General features: G+C 44.9%; 2 protein-coding genes across 6 annotated transcripts in view; both read left to right on the top strand.

Annotated features, from left to right (window-relative positions):
- The window catches only part of LOC135914096 (monocarboxylate transporter 12-like), a 58,599-nt gene extending 57,609 nt beyond the window's left edge, over nucleotides 1-990 (top strand). For all 5 annotated transcript variants that reach the window (XM_070535430.1, XM_070535431.1, XM_065446851.2 and 2 more), the window contains one exon: nucleotides 536-990. In XM_070535430.1, the coding sequence (XP_070391531.1) occupies nucleotides 536-732 (197 nt within the window). In that variant the 3' untranslated portion in view covers nucleotides 733-990. The remainder of the gene's footprint in view (nucleotides 1-535) is intronic.
- A 17,389-nt stretch (nucleotides 991-18,379) lies between these two features.
- LOC135914095 (uncharacterized) overlaps nucleotides 18,380-22,641 on the top strand; it is a 47,820-nt gene continuing 43,558 nt past the window's right edge. The window contains exon 1 of the mRNA XM_070536439.1: nucleotides 18,380-18,592. Coding sequence (XP_070392540.1) covers nucleotides 18,388-18,592 — 205 coding nt within the window. The 5' untranslated portion in view covers nucleotides 18,380-18,387. The remainder of the gene's footprint in view (nucleotides 18,593-22,641) is intronic.

Raw genomic sequence — 22,641 nt, 5'->3', positions numbered from 1 at the left:
AATTGAATTGCAGCGAGATAATACGATGCTTTTAAAAAGCGTTATCACTCCCGTTTTCCTTTTACCATATTCATGCCATCCAACCAAGAATGCAATTTCTTCGGGAGACGAGTTACCGATACTTACGCGGGCATTCTTTTTGCGGTTACACTGTAAAATAATTTACACCCTCAAACGAGAAAACGGGTGTAAGTGTGTCTATAACTCACACCCCGAGGGTGTCCGTTATATAAATCACACCTTAATGGTGTCAGTTGTAGACGAATTTACACCCTTTTTCTCTTTTAAGGGTGTAACTTCTTTTACAGTGTATGATAAAATCCGCTGCGATTATTTCCCGCGTCTTTGTTGCGTGCAAACGTATGGGCGAAAAGGCTTGTTCTACGGCTTGGAATTAGTTGCAAGGATGATCGGTCCGCGTAGTTTGCCGGTGTGCCCTCGAAGATGTGTTTTCTTCTGCCTTCTCTTTCTCGACCTTAATCTATTGTGATCTCAAGTACACGTGTGATTACAAGTGCTAATCTCGTCCTCGCAGGTTTATACAGAGACGCCCACGGAGACTACGAAGGCCTTTTCGGCCTCATCGGCGGCGTGTCGTTGGGCATGTCCCTACTGTGGCTGTGCTATTACGTGCAAGAACGGTGCGCGTCACATAGAAAGCGAGAACCTTCATCGCGGACTTGGCCAAAGCTGGCAGCGATCTTCACATCGGAGGAAAAGAGCTGGAGTTAGGGCGAATGTGATTCGCCAGCCACCTTCATTTCTTCTCTCGCGTTTCACCGGTGAAAAAGAGTGCATCATCGTAAATATCTTCACGTCCGCCAGTTAATTGTCTTTGCGACGTTGCGCCCTAATGGCACATTTGAGTGGTCGTCTTAGAGCGCACTGGTAAACGCTACATAGGTCGTTCAAGGCAATGAATATGCGTTACTGCTACCATAAGGCAGAGAGAGAGGGACAGATAATAATAAAGCTTAATTATTGCTATTACTACTGCGATATGCTATTCTTCGCTCTAAGAAAAAAAAATGTACACCCTCTCGGTCGCACGTACGTAACCCTCAAACAACAATCGCCATCTGTCCTGCTTGCTTGCTTTTCCTTCCTTTAAAACTCTGCGCGCTCTGCTTTCCTGTCAAGAAGGCTGTGTCACGTAGATACGCATATGTCGTTTGCGACCTGCAAGTACCGGGCACGCAGCGTTAAAGAAAGGAAACTTGGTATCCTGTATATATGAGGGTTATTGTTCGGAAACGAGATAAGCCCCAAAGACGTCGAAACTTTTATTACTGTGGGGACTGTCAGATTTCAGCTTATCGTCAAATTAATTCAGGCACGTTTTCGTTTTGAGCCAATCATAGCTGACAAGATGGCGAATTTGACAGTGTATATATATATATATATATATATATATATATATATATATATATATATATATATATATATATATATATATATACAGTGAAAGCTTGGTAATTCGAACTTCAATAATTCGAATTTATGGATAATTCGTACTGTACGATTTGGTCCGGTCAAGCTCCACAGAAGTCTGTGTATAAAAAAGTTCGTTAATTCGAACGCGAGAAGGTTCCCTCACGGATAATTCGAACTACGCTCGCCTGGCACACGGCCAGAGAAACGCGCCTACTGCCTACACACAAGGCTGTATTGCCTCCGAAACGGAGAGAACGGCGAGAGAAGGCAAAATCGGAAAAAAATCTAACCGACGCGGGGTCAGCCAGAAGGCAGCGGCGGCTGCAGCCTCTCCGTTCTACGTAACCTCCGAAACTTCTAGCCCGTTGCGAATCTCGGAGGCTTTGCAAATCTTGTACAGCTGCTAATGTTGTGCGGAGATGGCACGGCAAGCGCCAAAACACAGCGAATCAAGTACGTCGCAGCTGCGCTTGCAATCAAGAACCAACGAATCAGGGCCTTCGCCGCCTTCACATGTTCAGCGTCTTTGTCTCGGCAGTTTTCATCAGCTGTGCACCTCTGTTTTCAGCTTAGGAGGTATCGGCCGTTGCCATTCATTGTGATGGTGTTAAGCCTCGGCTAACGTTCGTTTCGGTGGACATCGGTGGTGTGGCACAGTCGGACCCAGAGCTTCGACTTGATCACTTTCTGACACGCCCTACTGCTTCCAAATTGCAGTGTACTGTTGCTCTCCTTCACTTTCGTTAGTTCGAACTTTCGTTAATTCGAACTGAAGCGGCTTCCCCTTGCGGTTCGAATTAACGAGCTTTTACTGTATATATATATATATGGCAGCATCTGATGGTGCTATACATCTGCCTATTCTCGCAATACATGCTTCAAAGCTCTTGTTCACAACTTTTGTGGCGTTGCCAGAACACTCCGAAACGACCAGCCGGATGTGCCATCATACTGCATTCTGAATCGGGGCCCGTATTCACGAAGCTTCTCTTACGTGGGTGTGTTTCCTCATTGGCCGACACTTGGGGCCTGCTAATCTCGATATAGCGACTTATGTGATAACGAGACGAACATCTCCACTATAGACGATGACGGATGGTGCTTGTGAAAGATTAGTTTTGTTGTGAATGCGATCCCCGATTGCCTTTCTGGGAAATTTTTTTTTATTGGTAAGAAACTAAACGTGAAGTTGGCGCCATTATTGGCGCTGGTTGCACCTCTTCGCAGGCCAAGCAATACTAAAAGCACGAAAACACAGAAGGCAGTAAACTATTCCAAACATTCTCAGTGTTCTACACACGAGTGAATATTAAAGTTCTTTGTCTGTCTGTCTGTCACACGAGTGAACGAAATCACCTCATAGAACTATTAAAAAAATATATAACTTAAATGCTTCGGTCTTACACGCCAAAACCAACCACGACATGATTACGAAGCACGCTGATTAATTTTTAACCGTCTGGAGTTCTTATTGACGTGCTCCTAAATCTACCTAGACGAGCGTTTTTGCATTTTGCCCCCATCAAAATGTGGCTGCCGTGGCCGGGCTTGAACCACCGACCTCGAGCTAAGCAGCGCAGCCCCATAGCCACTAAGCTACGCGGCGGGTCGTAATAAAACGAAAGGACTCTGTGAGACACGTACAGTGCCCTGAAAAAGTTAGACTACACAAAGGTCTATTAAAGCACGCGCATACCTCCCTCAAGAGAACTAGGCATTTTGTCGACTGATGTCCGATCATTTAGAAGAAATAAAAGAAGTGGATGCTTCGCTAGGTGCGTGTAACCCCAGATAATTTTGTTACAAGAGAAAAAAATAAGTTTTGATGTGATGAAAGGTGCCTAAGATTTGAATGTTCATTTCTGCCTAAGTTTTAACCATTAAGAGGTCCCGCTACGGTCGCTGACATCGACACCTCCTCCTGTACATCAACAGATTGTAGCATGAGGTCACGTTATTGTGACGCTGAAGAACCAGACAGCGTTATTAAACTTGACTTGATTCTGAAGTCTTAACCAAATATTAAAAGTAGTATCGATCGTGGACACCTTTAATAAATTTATCTTCTGCAGTGTAGACATCGATTAAAGAATAACTTATTAGTTATCACTTTATCTATTTATTTGATGAACAGTACATGACTGTTATGATGCTGAAGACGGAAGGTTACGTCATTCGTCACATGCATGTCGTATAAATTATCAGAAATAATTGAGACATCAATTTGTGCGTTTGAAATGTAATAGCCCTAATACATATTTCATAATACCTTCTTTAGACTTCAAATTAAGGGCTATGATAAAAATAAATGTTACATCGAGACTCAAATACTGCAGAGCAAAGTATTTATACAACTTATCGCTGTGCCGCAGCGAGCGAGTGAGCACTGAAGGGCCGGGGCGAACTAAAGCAGTTGTTCAAGAAATCGAGTTGTTCACTGACCAGTTTTCTGCGTATGTTTTATGTGTGCCTATACAACGAGTCTGAGCTGTACTGCTGCATTTTGAACGCACGAATAAGCGCTGCAGTAGAAAAATTCTCACGCCAGCACTACAGTATGAGGAGCGGCACGAAGGTTTAAGAAACTGCCATTTGCATAAGCACGCTTTCTTCATTTAAAAACACAGTCTACGCACTTATCGCGTCTCCGCAAGCAAGGAAACACAGTGACATGTAGGGGCTTTTAAGCGAATCCATCCCAGGATGGTTTTCGTTTAGTAAAGTATTAGAAGACGTTCTTTAAGTGTTCATTGTCAGTGCTCTCGAAGTCCGGTCTGTCACACCCGCGTCATACGTGCACTCCGTGTGATCATAGCTCAATATATAGATCATAGCCCAGCTCAATATGTTGGAATTTGGCAAGGCACATTCGGGTTAAAAGTGGGACTGATTGGTTTCATTATTGAAATGTTTTCTACTGGAATGTTTACACTCTGGTGTAGCGGTGCGTGATTATTTGCCTTTTTATTCACCATGGCCATGCCACTCGACTCACTTTGAATGAGCAGTCAACCAATCAGGAATTCATTTACCGTGCGCAGGAACAACCCCGAGATCTGGGTGCTGGCGCACGCATATAATAATAATAATAATAATAATAATAATAATAATAATAATAATAATAATAATAATAATAATAATAAGAAGAAGAAGAAGAAGAAGAAGAAGAAGAAGAAGAAGAAGAAGAAGAAGAAGAAGAAGAAGAAGAAAGAAGCGTAATTGCCACACTAAACATTACACAGCAAAAGGTTGCCAAGTTTAGGCAAAGGCTTGAGGTGCAGCGTCCGGCATTTAGGCACACCGAACTAGAAACCGAGACACAAAAATAGGCACGCAATTTCTAACGGTATTACAAATGCTGTGGGACAAAAAATTCAGGTGCCCAGCCGTACCATATCTTTTTTTGTTCTACCTTTCTTGTTTACGCCTATTCATTGAAAACAGATCACGCGGTAAGCTAATCAACACATATCGAAACACTAAATGTTCCAAAACGTTCCGCATATTGTGTAATCACCCAGACTAGTCACGGACACGCAGGCCACGGGTAAATATTAGACTACAGAGTTTTATTGTCCAGATGTCAATACAATGAAACAGTTTCTGTAAACAGCAAGTTTAGCATACGTAAATATGAAAGACTCATGAGTAGAGTTGAGATTTCCAAGAAACCTCCCGGTTTCGAAAAGTGTCCTGATGTTAGGGGTCAGTGTAGAGGATCGGATTCCGGCGCCGCTGCCGTGAACGTCTGCGCAACGAGCGAATGTTCATGTTTGCGGCGCCGGCCTCATCGGCGTGGAAGGCACGTACAATAAAGGCCCAGTTTCACCACCGCTCGGCTGCTCGTCGGTTTCACGTAAAAGTTCGTTGTCTTCTCTCTGCGCGCGTCTGTCTATAGCGGACTGATATACCCAACTACATTAACATATACCGAACTGATTGCACCTGGCTTTCAGCAGATTTGTTCTGCCGGAATCTCCTGAGTTCACGTTGAATGTCCCAGAAAATTGCACATTGCCCGTGCTGCCCATGTTTTCTATAACGTTTCCAGTGATTTAATAGACTTGCTTGTACTTTGCCGCTAACATGCTGATAATATTTTAGCCTTGGCAGGGACCACTGGGGGTTTCTTCTACCTGTGTCCACGGCGTCCGAATCACTTGTGCTGCAAACTGCCTTTAATTTTTTTTTTTCAGGATTGCAAGAATTGTGAAGGTACGGATATATTTAATGCGCATCATGTGTCATGCGGTGCCTGCCACAATGGTTCATGATCAAGGGTCCGATTTCAGACAGCCTCTAAACTGAAGGGTTGACTTTATCGCGACTACGTAGTTCCAAAGGTAGCACCTGTTTGGGTTTCTTGCAAACTTCCTAGCTCCTTCCCTCGTGGCATGATATACGCTTGGCATGTGCTATTGATAACTATTGATAAGCGTGGTTTTCAGCGAGATCAACTGCGGTGTTGGAAATAGCGGGGCTTCACGTATAGTAGCAGGTTAAAATCTTAGGTGCCGTAGCAGAAAAGTTGGATGGTCTTGCTAACAGAAAACTTTTCAAGACGCTCGCGAGGAGACCTGTGACATTGAGAGGGTGTGTTTGCCAAGAACAGGGAATGGCGATTGCGGCTTGAACGTAAAACGAGCGCTCAGGGTATCTTCTTGTTTTCTTTTTTTTTACCTTTCGTCTCTGCTAGAAGCGAAGCTCTTGTTCTCCAGCCAACTTTTAAAATATCTTGGAGAAGCGACACAGGTTGAGCGGGCAACAACTTGAGGTGTTCTTCACAATTGATTTCAATGGTAGATAATTAGGCAGCGTTTGTTTTGGTGGCGAGAGCATGATAAACATTTTGATGCAAATAACAAAACAGACAACGTATTTCGGTGCTTCACGCACTGTCCCGGAACGTGTCCTGATATCTATCTAGGTGTTTAATGTACAGATTTTGTTTAAATTTTAGTAATGTTCCTGTCCCGGTTTTCTCAACTCTAGTCATAAACACATTGATAAGTACGGTGGTGTACTATGTTGCTACTTAAATCAGTTACATAAATTGAGCCTCGCGGAACAGCGCCGCTCACTTTCAGTGGTGTGCTTGTAAAAGACCCGAGCGCTTCTGCTATGGTGCGATCATGTAAATCAGTCACCAAGAATAGCAAAAAGCGGTCCTCTACACAGTGTTCATGACCGGCAGCGGACTTTGGACTGAGAGTAAGGGGAGAGATAAAAAGCTCTTTAAGGAAATCTGAATAATTCTGCCGGCGCGTACATATGTAGACACCGAGATGCTATTCTGCATAAAGAAAAGAATCGGAGGAGAAATGACCATACGGAGGAGGAGGAGAAGAGAATCGGTAATAAAATACGCATATATGATCACAGTGTGTACAGGATAGACAGAACTGATGGCGTTTATGTAAATATGCTAGGACTTGTCTATTATACCAGTGTCTTCAGTGAAAGAGAAAGGAAAATTTTTAACTTGAGGTTGATTTGAAGAAGGAGGCCCAGGGCCTAGTGTTTGCTTCTTATAGCTCGTGGGGATGCGTGACTCTCACGTGTCCCCTGATATCTTGTTCTCCCGCATAGCTCCCGTCTCCTGCAGTGCAGCTTCGCCGCGTGGCCTGGCGCCCCCGGTGGTCGGAGTGGTTGAAGCGCAGTGCAGGAGATGGCGCGCGTGTTGCGATGCTAGCGCCGCCTCACGGCGGGGTTACTTGGGTGCGGGAAAGACAAGGCGCTTCCTCTCTTTGGTTCGGGTCGGCAAGCAGCGCGGACATGCCGCGCGTGCGCCGATCCATGCTTCTGCGAGACAGTCTCATGAGGCCTCTTGCGAAAGAGCCACCGTTCGCGTGACCGTACGCGCGAACGACCAGGCATTGGGATCCAGCAAGGGGCGAAAATATTCGCTCGTTATCCGGTCGCGGTGAGTCAGACTTCCGCGTTTTGTCGCGCGCCCATCGGCATCTTTTATGGATAGCAACTCGGCTAGCAGGCATTGATCTATGAAAGGTGCAATAAATGCCCTTGTGATTGTTTGCACTACTGTGTTGTCGTTCTTTTGTCCCAAGAGCATGGGTGTGAGAACCCCACAAGCTCTAGTGGTTCTTGGGAAGCTGAGCACGCTCAACCGAAATAATATGTGCTTCCGTCTCTGTAAGCTGGATATTCGCACAAAACTCGTTCCGTGGTTTGCAATGCGCCACAGTTGTCATGATAAGAACTGATGTCAGATGGAACTTAATACTAGAAAATGTCGCAACGAACCGCCAGGTTGAAGGACTTCCCTTTTCACAAAGTTTGTCCTAACCTATCTACTGAATGGTTTTTCGCTGCAATCTGTAATATCGCGCTGATATCTTGTTATTCGTGTAACTAAAGACATTTCTTGGATATAACTAACCGCAACCCAATGTATAGCTAACAAGCACTTGCGTTCGTCCTCAGCTATGATCTGACTTACCGTGTGGGATCTACGCAAGGCCACATTAACAGGCTCGCTCAAACCAGTACAAAATCGCTCTGCCCTTTTCATATTGGCTAACTGCGACGGGGCCGATAGTGCAACACGAACGAAAAACGTATTCAGCATTCTATTGCTACCTGTGTGAAGCAACCACGTATTTATCATATTTTTTTTTCATATAACACACCTTCATACTGCAGCTGCCTGCTATTTGTTCCATCACTGGTAATTCGTTTCCGCTCGTCATGATGTCACCCCAATAGGGTCAACATACCCTTCTCTTTTGTTGATCAACCTGAGTTGCCTGAAAGAGGGTATGTGTGTTGCTTTTACGAACGCCTATTCATTCCTAATTGTAATGGCGAGCAATGTCAATGTTAGACGTGTGGCATAGCAGAAATGTTAAGGGACTAGTGGCACGAGTGCTCATCAAACATAAGAGGCTTTCGGGCAGCCTTAAGGGAATTAAGTCAAAGGATTTTTACAGTATGTAGCATCCTGGCACAGTGACCTTTTGCGTCTGCTGTTAACAAAGCCACGAAAGCGCTGCTGCGTTTCTTGAAATCCAGCAGCCTACATGACAAGCTTGTGACGAACTGAGCGATGAACGATCGCACAGTTGGGTGCGGGCATGCGTACTGTGAATTTTTTTTATTTCTCCTTCTCATCTTCCAGTTCCATTTACCCTTTCCCCAACGCAGGATAGTCATCAGCGATAAACTTTACTAACTTCCCTGCCTTTTCCGATCACTTCTCTCTTTTTGTTTCTCTGTCGTGACCGCAGTTGTTTCTTCCCAGAGTTTCTAACGCATTCAGTAATCTGACTCCATCATTAGTGAATATCGCTCCTACCATTCTGTTTGAAATTACGTTGCCTTCTCCCTTCCCCCAGCCTAGGGTAGCCAACCAGACTATTGACTGGTTAACATCCCTGCCATCCTATATTACCCTCTCTCTCTCTCTCTCTCTCTCTCTCTCTCTACGTTGGTTAACAGGACCTAGTAGCGTAGCTTGGCTTTCTTGTTGTGCTTTGTGTAAATGATCTCTCTATCCCCAGTACTGCACGTCGAGCGTGAATCTCTCTGGACAGCATTGAACCAGCTTGACTCTATACCATTTTCGGAAATGAAGATCCTTGGACCACGGCCGTACGCGTCGATGGCACAGAAAGCCACGAAAGCGCTGTTGAAATACCTCAAGTCGACAGGTCTTGGCAACCGTGGGTAAACTCGGTACGAACCTTCAACTGTGCGCGAAACTGTGCTCTTTCCTCTCTCTTTCTCTCTCTTCGTCTCCATTCCCATTTCCCCAGTGCACGTTAGCAAACCGGACGTGCGTCTGGTTAACCTCACTGCCTTTCCTCTCTCTCTCCCTCTCTCTCTCTCTCTTTCGTGTACATGCTCCATAACAACCAACATTTTTCGTGGCTCTAACATGCTGATGTTTTTATTGCGTTATTATTTTAATCCTCACAGCCGTCTTCTTTTTTGTTGTAACTCTTTAATTCACTTCTGGTTTCAATGTTGGGTTCTCTCTGTATATATTTGTATTTTAATCTTGTGTTCTTCGCATCCCTCATTTGTGTAATACATGCACCTGTACGGTTTTAAGTAAGTAAATAAGTAAGTAAAGTAAGTAACGTAAGTGAGTGAGTGAGTGAGTGAGTGAGTGAGTGAGTGAGTGAGTGAGTGAGTGAGTGAGTGAGTGAGTGAGTGAGTGAGTGAGTGAGTGAGTGAGTGAGTGAGTGAGTGAGTGAGTGAGTGAGTGAGTGAGTGAGTGAGTGAGTGAGTGAGTGGGTGAGTGAGTGAGTAGAAAAAAGCCTGCAGACCCCACGCCCTATGGAAATCTATGTTTGCAAAGCAGTGCGTGGCGGGGAGCCTACCAAGTTAACGAAACAACCATGAGAGCACCATGTCATGACCGATCATTTATGTTTGTCGTACACTTTTGCCATACCATGGCCAATTTTGGTACCTACCGAGTTAAGGAAATGACCATGAAAGCACCAGGACGTAAGCGGCTAGATAGATACTGTCAAAGTGGCAAATGTTCGCCAAGAAATGCTTCGGATTTAATGAATGAATGAATGAATGAATGAATGAATGAAAAGCTCCCTCGCCTTTGAGTTTACGATAGCGCACTGCATAGAGAAGTAGTGATATTTCGTCCTCGCAAACGACCTACGCAAGTTCAACAGCTTCGAAGCTGAATGATCAAGGGGAGCGCACGTGTGACAGGCATAATAAGCACATGTGTCGACAACGTGTGAGCTTTGGTGCGCTGTCGTGGACATATGAATCGCGATGTGGTCCGTTCAAACAGGAACGCATGAAACGTAACCGTTTGGATGATGGGTCTCGCCTGAGAGTGTATGCAAGTCGTTTTCTTCTGCAAAGAACGACGGTGTATCATCGTGTATCGAAATCTTCACCAAGCCAAGTTGTATGTTCTGGCTAAATTTGCTCAAGCACTACATTTCGATTTTGTCGTTGTAAACTGAACTTCCAATTTCACCGTTGTTTTCACTTGTCCAAGACGGCACACGTTTACAAGGGAATTTCCATGTCTGGTAGCTTAGTGCTTTGTGGGAAAGAACGAATATAAATTTGTTTATGGCACAGGGTCCGCTTTCCTTGACTTTAACTCATTATCGATGTCAAGATTACTCTCATGGACGCTTAAATCCGTGGGAATGCCGATACCGTCTGTTGTTTGTTACCACGCAGAAGCCCAGCCTTGCTTGAAAAGATACCGCAGAACAAAACGAACATTTTCTTTACTGTGATCTCTTTATATATATATATATATATATATATATATATATATATATATATATATATATATATATATATATATATATATATATATATATATATATATATATATATATATATATGTGTGTGTGTGTGTGTGTGTGTGTGTGTGTGTGTGTGTGTGTGTGTGTGTGTGTGTGTGTGTGTGTGTGTGTGTGTGTGTGTGTGTGTGTGTCACTGTATTGAGCATATTTCTTCCGTCATGAATTTTGATTATTTGCTACTGGAAATTACGTGCTCCTTGAAGGATGAAGCACTATCTATTCACTGAGTGCCCTGTTGTGCAAGTGATGAAAAGCTGCGGAATAAAGGAATTCAAAGTACTTTGATAAGCGCAAATGATTTACTTGCACATTTTGTGCGCATCCTTGTGGTCTTCGTAACGCGAGTGCTTTATCGCATTTGCGCCATTTGCCCGCTATTAGCACTACAGTTTCCATGCTCACATAAACATTATAGTTATACTTAGTCCCGGCCCGCAGGTTGGTTGGTTGGTATTATTCATGGATATAGCGCAAACCATGAGGATGATAATTATCCTCAGTTCTATCAGGTAATCGCAAAGAGAGTTTGTTTATATATTTGTTTGTTTGTTTGTTTGTGAAGAAAGGGCCCAAGCCACTTTGGAGGATTGGTCATGAATCAGCCCGTGCAAGGGTTCTAAAGAAGGAATAATTAATTTGAGGAAAATAAAATGAAGCAATGATAGTAACTTGGCATTGTAAAATGAAAGGCTAATTGGTATTGTTACGAAGTCTATACAGTAACTAAACATTGCGGTAAATAGATATGTGAACGACAAATAAAAAAGGAATGTAAAATTTTAGCATTGAATTGTTTTCGACTTCCACGGAAAATCGCAGAGGGCATCACAAATGTTTCTGTAGACATAACCCAGCTCAATAGCACCAGAGGAATGGATCGCCGAAGGAGTCAAATTCAATCCAAGATTTTCGAAATGGCTCTCCTAAATAAGTACTTTCCTTTCAGTACTAAAATGGTAACACTCTAATATATGCTTTAGAGATTAGGCTTCATTGCAGAAATTACGCAAAGGACCTGCCGTCGTTGCTTAGTGACCATGGTCTGCTAAGCACGAGGTCGCGGGATCAGGTCCCAGCCACGGCGGCCGCATTTCGTGGGTGCGAAATGCGAAATACCCGTGTACTTAGAGAGAGGTGCGCGTTAATGAACACCAGGTGGTCCAAATTATTCCGGAGTTCTCCACTACAGCGTGTCTCATAATCAGAGCGTGGTTTTGACGCATAAAAACCCATAATTGAATTTTTTTTTAATTGGCCGGCTAGGTCAGCTGACCTCTCTCCACTAGATGTTTTTCTTTGGGGTTATGTGAAAGATCGTGCTTACATGAGCGAGATGGACGTCAAATTAGCTCACGGCAAGGATAACGGATGTCTGCTGTAGAATTCGAGCGTCTGTCATCAAGAAAACCTCTGAAGATGCCATAAGGCGGACTCAGTACTGCGTAGCTGCAGAAGGAGACCTGTTCGGACACGTCCTCTAGGCAGCAGCTGGTGTTCAACGGCGCTTACGTATTCATAGATAATAAGCGCACACTGAAATCTGATGTATTTTTTAGTTCGTTTTTCGTCAATTGTGTTCATTTAGAAGGGGTTATTTACTTTCTTGAACGCATCGGCTTTGCCTTTTATCAACATGTGGGTAACTTCCCGGGCTCTTTCTCTCGCCTTTATTTTATGGCACGAACCTGTTTTTTCAGCACGTATACACTCTCATGAAAACTTAAATTGTCACTTTAATTTGGCTTTGGTGCGAAGCAAGTTTCTGGCGTGAAATATGCGGTGCGAGCAAAGCCGGGATTTTGAAACATGCTGTGCCTATTACATTGCTTTTCACGTTTTGTGCGTGATCAGAGCAGCGCTTCGGTCGCGTTATCAATGGGTTTTTGTTATCATTGTGATCAGTCGGCCTTGAGAGACATATAGTAAGAATGACGTAGAGAGGCAGGAATATAGTTGGCTGCAAAAGCGCCAAACCTGCTGTTAGTGCTCCTTCCGTAACATTATCAAGGTGATGCGCTGTCTCTAAGGGTTTGCGACGGGCAATGCAGTTGCTTTCAATCAGCGTATTTGAGGGCGCTGCTTTATGATGCGGGTGGGAGCGCAGTCACGTGATATTTTTCATATTTCGTGAGGTTTGTTTGCCAGCAGAAAAAAATTGCATGCAATTAGTACGTCTTTGAAAACACATAAGTTATATGTCAATTGGAGGTATCTGGGGGTGCTTAAAAATGCGTCATTGGCACTTTGCTAATTAGGACAGTATTTATCGAATTAGATAACTAATTGCAATTGTCGAATTACATTTCAGCAACGAAAGAATTACTGGCGGGTCTCCACTGTACTGGAAACAACATGCACTATAGGTTTTCTTCGAGTAACGCAACTGCTCTTTAAATCTTGGTGCGTGATATTTGGGATACCCTGTATAATTAACTCAGTCACCGAAATGACGCCAAGCCGGATTCACTCGAAATCAGAATCAACAGCAGTCATGCGCAGGAGCTCTTGTACTCGGACTCACAAAAAAATAAAAAAAAGGCCCAGCGAGGCGGCAGTTTCGCCGGAAAGACGAAGCAGTATTAGTGATAGCGAAGTACAAGACAATTACATGAACGAAAATTACACCACCGAGAGACGCCAGAGTCTCGGTGGTGGGAGAGGACTCAGGCCGTGAAATCGAACTGTCTCGCATTATGAGGTCTTGGAAATTCTCATGCAAGATCGTCACTTCAGTGAACAATTCTTCGAGGTCACACCAATTTATTCAAGTGCGAGAAATATATATATATATATATATATATATATATATATATATATATATATATATATATATACACATATATATATATATATACGTGTGTGTCTGTGTGTGTGTGGTTCGGAAAGCTGGTCGGGCCCCAAGCAAGCCTCCCCCCCTCCCCCCGAAAATATCAGAACTTTCCGCCTATGAAAGTGACAAATGTTCGCCAAGAAATGCTTCGCACTTAAAAACTAAAGAATCCATAAATGAAGACGGTAACAGTTTTGTTTCGCCTGAATAGTCAAATTCTACTTGGTACATGACACGCCCCGGAGGGTCACAGGCTGGAACGTGCCTCCTAGTCCTCTGCACTACACTCTTAAACAAATGTACCCCCTTGGGTGTGTATATTTGCTACACAACAATAATCGTCATCTGCCTTGCTTGCCTTTCCTTTCTTGAAAACGCTGCGCCCGCTACTTTCCCGTCGAGAATGTTCTGTCGTGCTGATAATGTGCATGCCGTTTGTGACTTGGAAGTACCGAGCTCGCAGCGTTAAAGAAAGGAAATGCGGACAAGGCAGATGATTATCGTTATGCGGCAAGATACGACCAGTGTGTAATTTTGCTTAAGAGTCACTCTTAAACTAATGTACACCCCTTGGGTCGTATCTTGCCCCACAACGATAATCGTCATCTGTCTTGCTTGCCTTTCCTTTCTTGAAAACGCTGCGCCCGCTACTTCCCCGTCAATAATGTTCTGTCGGGCTGATAACGTGCATGTCGTTCGTGACTTGGAAGTACCGGGCTCACAGCGTTAAAGAAAGGAAATGCGGACAAGAGAGAGAGAGAGAGAGAGAAAGGCAAAGGAAAGACAGGGAGGTTAACCAGAGATTATCTCCCGTTGGCTACCCTGTACTGGGGGAGGGGAAAGGGGAAGCGATAGGTGAGAGGGAGAAGGATTAAAAAAAAACTACACACACACGCACGTACACACAAACTGTTTCTGTGGGCACTGTCACGCAGCCCGCAAATGCGTTCCTACTGTGATGCAGTGCACCGTACAATCCTGAGTCACACAGTGAAGTCACAATCTGGCAGAAAGTCCAGTGTCTTTTAAATACCGCAGCAGCGCCTTCATAGCCGATCGCGCTGATGTTCGCGTAGGCCAGTGTCCAAGGATCTTGGTTTCTGACAGTGGGCGCTTGTCCAGTTTGTCTAGGGTGGCTGAGAGGACTGCTCTTTGCGGGTTGAAACGAGAGCACTCACAAAGAAGGTGCGCGATTGTTTCATTGCACCCGCAGAAGTCACAAAGTGGGTTGTCGGACATTCCGATAAGAAAGGAGTACGCATTTGAAAATGCTACTCCAAGCCATAGACGAACTAGAAGGGTACAGTCGCGTCGTGGAAGCTCGGACGGAATACGGAGTTGTAAAGTAGGGTCCAGGGTATGAAGTCGTGCACTTGTGAATTCGGATGAATTCGGATGCCACACACGACTATCGTTGTGTGGCAATATACGACCCAAAGGGTTAATCTTGTTTAAGGGTGTAGGGCATCACAAGGCCACAGTTCCGGAAAGTTATACGACGAATATATGCAAGTCAGACTGCGCAAATCCACAATGTCGATTAAGTTTTATGAAAGAAAAATATTATCATCCATGCAAGAGTACAGCAAGACGTTACAATTACTGCCCTCGCAGATTTCTCGAAAAGAGAGCTTCGCAATTAAAAAACAAAAAAAAAACAATGAAATCGCAGTTTGACCCGGAAGGTGAAGCACCGATTGCGATAGCAAATCAGTAGATAGCTATACTTAGTAAGGATAGTAGCTTTACCGGCCCTATAAACTTGTAAAAGTTCGCTTACTAACTAAAGTAACAGTGATATAATGTGTAAGCGTGACTGAAAGAGGATGTAGAAAGAAACAGACACACAGTGACAGCGCTATGCGTGTCTGTTTCTCCGTCCTCGTTCAGTCACGCTTAAACATTCTACCATGGATTCAAGCAACTAGCCCGTAAACGTGTTTTAACTAAATTAACCAGCACGATGTCAGGACAAGAGGGTGTTACTAGAGAATGAAATTGGAACCCGTGACTTGCTTTAAAGGGAAGCTGAAACACTTTTCGAAAAAAATGAGTTCTCTGCGGCATTCTACAGTTTTGAGTCCCCTGAACACGAATATCTCGTTCAAAAAGGGCGGAAACAAGCGCAAGCGGCTGTTTTTTCATGAAAACGCGCACCAGCGCCTCAGGGTATCGCGCGAACGCCGCTGTTGCCCGTGATTGGTCGGAGCCGCGGTGACGTCAGTGGCGGCAGTCGCCGGTCGGCGCCGCCGTTTGAGAGCGTAGCACGCTGTTCTGTTCTGGCTGCATAGCTGAGTTGTAAGCATTATGGAACGTTCTCGCTGTCTCGGACAACTTGTATTTTCGCCGTACGTGTTCGAACCGACTGCCGATACGGAAAACGATGGCGGCAACGGCGGCAACGACGATGTTGAGTGTGCCAAAAGCGAGAGCGATGTGTACACCTTCTCGCGCGCTGGAAATCTGAGCTCTTACGTATGCTTTTTTTTTTTCATGTAGCTGCACGTTCCAATGACAGGAGAAAAAATGCGCTAAAGTGTCACTGGGAACTTGCTGCTAGAAAAATGCCGAAGCACTAACTTCTCATTAGATTGTAAACACGGGTACAATTCCGCGATGTCAAGCACCTTGCCGCTGCTTGTCTGAAGTCCCGTGGTTTTCTGAGCGTTGATACACGATCGCGAACATAAGTGCCGCGTCTCAAAGCGCGCACATGCAGTGCTGCGAGGTACAGTCATGGAAGTTGCTTATCATACACATCCAGATCGAGATGTTCAGGGGGATTATATGTGCACTATTCAGAATATGGTTCGACGACTTTGCGATTGTGGCTCGATCAAGAGTCGGTATGCGCGCTCCATGCTAGTGTTGACATAAAGATATTAGGCAGTTTTAGCACCGCCGTGTGGTAAACATGATAACTGCAACCGTACGTCGAATGTCACTAGGCAAGCCTATGCTCCAATTTATACCTCAGGTGCAACGCTGTGGAAGCTACGCACGAAGTCCGGTTACCAAAATTTATTACTGCGCGCGTTTCCGTCTATGGTTCACAGCGTGCCAGCGGCATTTGCTCGCGCGAGCATGCACGTGAAGCTGCCGCGACGGGCTGCAATTAAAGAATGCCGAAAAGAAAATTGATTTAAAAGAACGTGTTAGCAGCCGTATAAGTACAGGGATTGTTTCTATGGGTAAATTCTTTTTTTTTCATTCAGAACTGAGCTTATATATGAAAGGTTTTCTCAAAAATCGGGTCAAGAAACACCGAACTTTTTCTAAGTGCGAACGCAGCCACTGCAAGAAGTATCTCAAGCCTCCACAGCGTTGCACCTGATGTATGAAACGGAGTATAGCAACGCTAGCAACAACGCGTTTCCGCATTTGTCGTAAGGCTATCCGGCTATCGCGGAAATGGTCCGAGCACAGCACAGTTGATTTCGTCGGCACGAACTTATCTCTCCTCACCGCACTGCGCTGCAAGCCTCTTGTGCTTCGGCAACCTGTGAAACACCACATCGTCTCGACCGCGTGTGTTCGCGCAGCCGATTGCTGCACAGAACGAGGGCATGTTGGGCGCCCTTGGCTGTAGGCACTCACGCAGCACAGAAGGAAATAACAGTTGACGAAAACGCCAAACAAACGTGAGCGGCGGCGGCGGCAAATCTCTCGTAGCGTCGTTCAGTAAAGCGCAGGACGGAAAGAGGCATGCCAGCGCATGCCAGCACGCCGGTCCGGCAGCTCGGTCCCCGCCAGTGACGTCACTCTCGCCGGTTCTCTCCTCTGGTAACCTCCTCACCGGGCGCTCCGGGAAGCGATGGGGGCGTGTCCGCGGGGGTGATTTAGAAAGCGATTTCCGCCCCTTATATTAACAAAACGAAGAAAAAAATTTCGGAACCGTAAATTATTAGGTCTGTTCTTCCCAATCCCAGCAATTCATGGAAATTGAAAACCGCTTCAGCTTCCCTTTAAGTACAGGGGCAGTACAGTGCCGCGACATCCGCAGAGCTGAAAACGCAGCGACGTATACTGCGGGCGCATGTAGCGGTTCGACTAGAAAAAAGCAGGGTCGCTCTGTACTCGTAGTCCTGTCTTGTGCAAGCGTTGTACTGTTAAGGAATAATTAACGCTGAATGACGAGGACCGAAATAGAACCAAGTAAACAGGAGAAAATCACTTGCCCCATTTTCTTGTTCCTGCCTAGGCCAACGTCTTCATTTCGCGCTCATTAATCTTTCTCCGTGCAATATCAGCCGATAGGAATATAACTAGCCCGGAAACTATTAATATTAAATGCCGTACAAAACGAGTCACAGTCGTATCGTTGCGGCACTCTTTGGAGAGCATCAAAAATTACACATTCTTCAGTCTTTCTGCCCTTTGTTTTTCCCATGGCGTTGACCCTCTGCCTTAATATATGAATGTGGTTCAACGAACTGCTTTGACAAATCTAGTTGTTTTCTACCCTGGGCGAGTACCTCCTGTCAGTTTTCTTTTTTCAGATATTTTTTCATCAATTAACTTCAAGCCACTATTATATAGAATTGCCGCATGAACAGGCTCTTCCCCTCACTTTTTTACTTGTAATTTCTTTCTGTTTACCGGAGAGGTACAATAAAAATATCTTACGTTGTTTTTTACGGCATGCCATGAGAATCCTACTGCGTTGATCGCGTCTATACGGGCTTCTTTAACCTGGCTGTCGAGTGAAATCAGGAGCCAAGTGAGGGGCTCACGATAAGCCTTCTCTCGTATCTTGACGCCTGGCACACGATTTCATGCGCGCTGCGTACGTCTTGCAGTCCCATGGCACACACGTTGCGGCGTATAAGCATGGATTCGCCTCGCAGTTGGGTGGTCGCCGCGGCTTGCTGCTGGATAAATGTTTTCACTTTCTCCCTGATCCGCTCGGCCGCCGTGATGTACGTGGCGCTGCTGCATGCCTTCCCGGTGACCAGGGAACGGGCGTCGTGGCCCGTCAACCTTGCTGTCGTCTGCTACTTTCTTACAGGTGTGTAGCCGCACTCGCAGAAGGCTTCCTCATATTTCTTTTTGTCCTTTTCAATGATGACAGTTTCTTGATTGGAGCCCCTACCTATCTTTTGCGACAACCCTTTTTCAACAGTCGTTGCACTCTCTTCCCGATTGCTTCGGGCCCTCAGGGGAAAACGACGTCTTCAAAGGTCCTGTGCGTAAGAGCACTATTTTTGCAGGCTGCCCACAATCGCGTCCAATGCATGGTACACGAGCGTTTTTTGCATCCCGTCTCCATCGGAATGCGGTTGCCGCGCCTGGGAATCGAGCCCACGACCTCGTGCCCAGCAGCACAATGTCATAGCCACTGAGTTACCGCGGCGTCTCTTGCGTAGGCTTCATTTACCTTTTAATACGCGAACTCGAACGACAGAGCTGAGTACTCTTAGCGTAGCTATCTACAGCTGTAACACACGCATTACGGGTGTGAAAATTGCTTCCTCTTGTGGGCCGAGACTATTCCTGCACACTGGGTGTTTCACGCAAGTTCGACAGAGAGATAATCTTTATTTCTTAACGACTCTTAGTACGAATCTTCGTTGTCGGTGTTCAGCCGGGTCCCCAGTCTTTAGAGGAGCGTGGTTTATCTCGTTTGGTCTGTGTTTTCGTCTCGCGCAAATTACTATTTTGAGGTGAATCGTTCCTTGCCCGAAGTCTTTTGCGCAAATTTATTTAATATTCCACACAAATTTCGCTTGAAATTTTTTGGACAACATTCAGAAACGCTTGAAGCAGTATCTTCGCTGGACATGTGGTTTACCTTTGCAGCTTCGTACTTGCTTTCGAGAGGTTGACGATATTCACTTTCACGAAGACCTTCTTTCCACCTCGCGGATTACCACTGAACTTGCTGCTTATTCGACGGATTCTATGTTTTTTTTTTCTTTTCAATAATGCGCCTTTCACGCGATTCTCACTCCAGAGCTCTGAACAAGGGTCCCAAAACAAAGGAACAGCAGCACTGAGCATTTGAATGTCTAGATTGCAACGCACTCGAGAGCGTTATCAACCAATGAACTCCGCTTGCTGCTTGAAATCAAAGGGCGTGTATAGGGACATCCAAGGTCGCTTAGACAACCTGCATTGTATCGTTAACTTTAGTCGATGATGAAAAGCTGCCCCAGATACCTTTGACAATAGCTAGAGGGACGAAAAACAGCGATCGACGTTGTTGCAAGCAGCCGTCTCCAAGCCAACAAGAATAAAGTGGCGAGGCTTGTATATAAATAGCCCTACACGAGAAGCACGTTTCATCTAAAGGAATCGTTTCCTACGTCCGCCTGGCTTGAGTTCTAAATGTATTCTAGATTACGTCCATATACAGGTTTTGTACGTCGTATGATAATTTTTTGTATTGTGTGGCCTGGGAATATTAGGCGGATTGAGTGCAATTGAACAGGTCTGTGTAATTCGTTGGATAGGTATAACGTGGTCTACTGTATAGAGTAACCAAAAACGCCTCAAGAAAAGAATAACATGGCTGAGGCTGGCAGAAGTTGGAAAGGAAATATAACTATTTTTCACAAATTTTACCTAGGTACTATGAGCGAGGAAGTGCTTCAAACAGGAGATTGATGTTTCAGTTGTCTTTTAAAATAGAGCTGTTCCATTGTGTATTCTGCTGTTTGCTCAGTGCTCTGACTATTTGTGTTTTATGACAAGCCAGTGTCTCAAAACTGCGAGCTTGGCGAATTGGAAGTTCAACGTAGTCGAAGACGAACAGCGCCGAGGGAGCAGAGGGCGAAAGAATCAGACAGCACAGACGCTTTGTTTCCCATTGTTCCGACGCGTGTCGCACGCTTCCTCTTTCTTCTAGAAAGAGAGCAAGACGTAGATGCTGTTTTTAATGGCTACTATCTTTAGTGGCCAGTGGCAGTAAGCGAGCCACAAGTTTTTCGCTTGCTGCTTAGGATACATAGGACAGCGGTTGAGGAGACGAATACAGCGTGAACACACGCACACCCAAACCTGCATGAACAGCTGCATGAGCAAAGCGGCCAGCTTTCATTGTGCCTGTGTATGTGTGAGTGCCTTGACCAGCACTAGCGTTTACCTCAGGCCGACCTCTCTGTGTTTTCTCTAATAAATCATTCTCTCTTCCTCTCAAGTGCGGTCTCACACCGCCATTAGTCAAACGGTATGGAGGTCCTGTCTGTAGCTTTGCCTCTGTCTTCAGCAACACTGAGCAGAAGAGGGATGTTAAAACACGTCTGACTAAGAAAATTGATGGGACTCTCGCACAGCCTTTCAGGTTTGGGGTTCAGTTTAACAGGCTTTGTACCGCACGCCTGGAGCACACAGCACACGGCGAGCTTTAAGGTGAAGCGTGGTGATTAAACAAACGAACTACACGTAGACGTTTTAGGCTTTGTACTAATATTTTAGTGATATGCTAGTCACGTTGCCTTCCGCAAACAGTTTCGCAAAAATACGAAGAGGACGGTACAGAAAATGTATTTAAAGCGAGCAGTCAAACAGGTTGGAGAAGAGAACTCAAAAGCAAGGGCAGGTTCCTTCGATGAGAACTCATTGTTCTTTATTTTAAAGCTCAGAGTTTCTGGATAAAATTGAAGGATTCAGGAAAACGTACGCCGACATTATTATTTGTCTGTGCAATGTTTTGCTCCTAGAGGCCATTACAGCACACACACACGCGCTCGTTTGCTCGCTTGCTTGCTATGATTACCGTTCGCCACGTAAAGCGACCATATACGCAAGAAACTTTTTCTTGGACCTAACTGTCTCCTTTTCTCGCGCTCCCAACAGTTCCTGCCATGAACGAGCTCCACGTTCGGTCCGTTGAATGGCTTATGTTAGATGGCGGTTTTTTTTTTTCGCACCAGCTGACACTGACTGAAAGTCGGCGCTAGGCGCTCGAAAAGAGGATTACATGCCAGCAGCAACCGGTACTGCTCGAAGTGGCCCTTCTTGCTGGAAATGGGACGTCAAGGCGCCATGTTTCCCAGAATGTCCGACCAAGTAGGAAAGAGATTAACACGCGACCCGAGAACAGTGATTTCAGGGACGGAGAACCAAGTTGGTGGGCATTCAACCTTATAACTTTCTGACTACAGTTTTCGGGGGTCCTCAGGTCGTTGCAAATAACCTAACGCTATATGCGTTTGATTTTTACATTTCTTTTTCGTGGTGAGCCGTATAGAAGATAGAAGCGTCAGAAGAAAGCTTAATTTGTATTAATTAGAAGAAGAATGCCTGATTTACATTAATGACCTACCTCCTTCACTGACGTCTCATATTCACTTGATTGCTGACGATTGCGTGATATATATCGTGAAATAATTACTAACGACGACACAAATGCTTGAAAAAAATTGATCCCCTCGGATCCTCTTACCCCTCTCCTTTAATGGAATTGTAAGTTGGGTGATTTCGTATGGGCTTTCACTTTGCTACCACAGCGCGACACGAAACGATGGAGGTAAGAAAGAAAGGAATGTAATGATCTTTCTGACACAAAAGCTAATGTCGTTAATCCCGTGACTTTTATACTGAAATTAAGTGCATCTTTTAAACGTTGATCTTGAATTGATTTTGCGAATATGTCTTGTGAACGTGCTTTAAATAGAATTACCTCTACACTTACAAATTTCTTACTCCAGCCTGAACTGTGTAAACTGGATACGACGTTTATCGCTAACTATTGTATAACTTCCATTTCCATCATGGTGAATTTATGTACCAGTTCCCTTGTTCATTGTTTAACGTTATTGTAAGCACCCTCAGGCTCCGCTTCGGAGCCTGTGAGGACCTTGAATGAATAAATATAGGAAGATATAGCAGGCTCTATCAAATGAATTTTATAAAAGAAACGCACTGTACGTATCTTGCTGGCGGCACATGCAGAAAATGCGGAGTGACGTAAGGATAGAGACAACATAAAACTAAAAAGAAGCAACCATACCTATTACCCACTCTACGAGCGAGAAACAGCAAAACAGACACACTTGAACGAGCTGACGGTGGTACAAATACATTTCACATTCAGGCCAAATGGTTACTCGGCTA

The sequence above is a fragment of the Dermacentor albipictus genome, chromosome 3 (genome assembly GCF_038994185.2).
Source record: "Dermacentor albipictus isolate Rhodes 1998 colony chromosome 3, USDA_Dalb.pri_finalv2, whole genome shotgun sequence".
Lineage (NCBI taxonomy): Eukaryota > Metazoa > Arthropoda > Arachnida > Ixodida > Ixodidae > Dermacentor > Dermacentor albipictus.
This window is presented reverse-complemented; position numbering and strand designations above follow the sequence as displayed.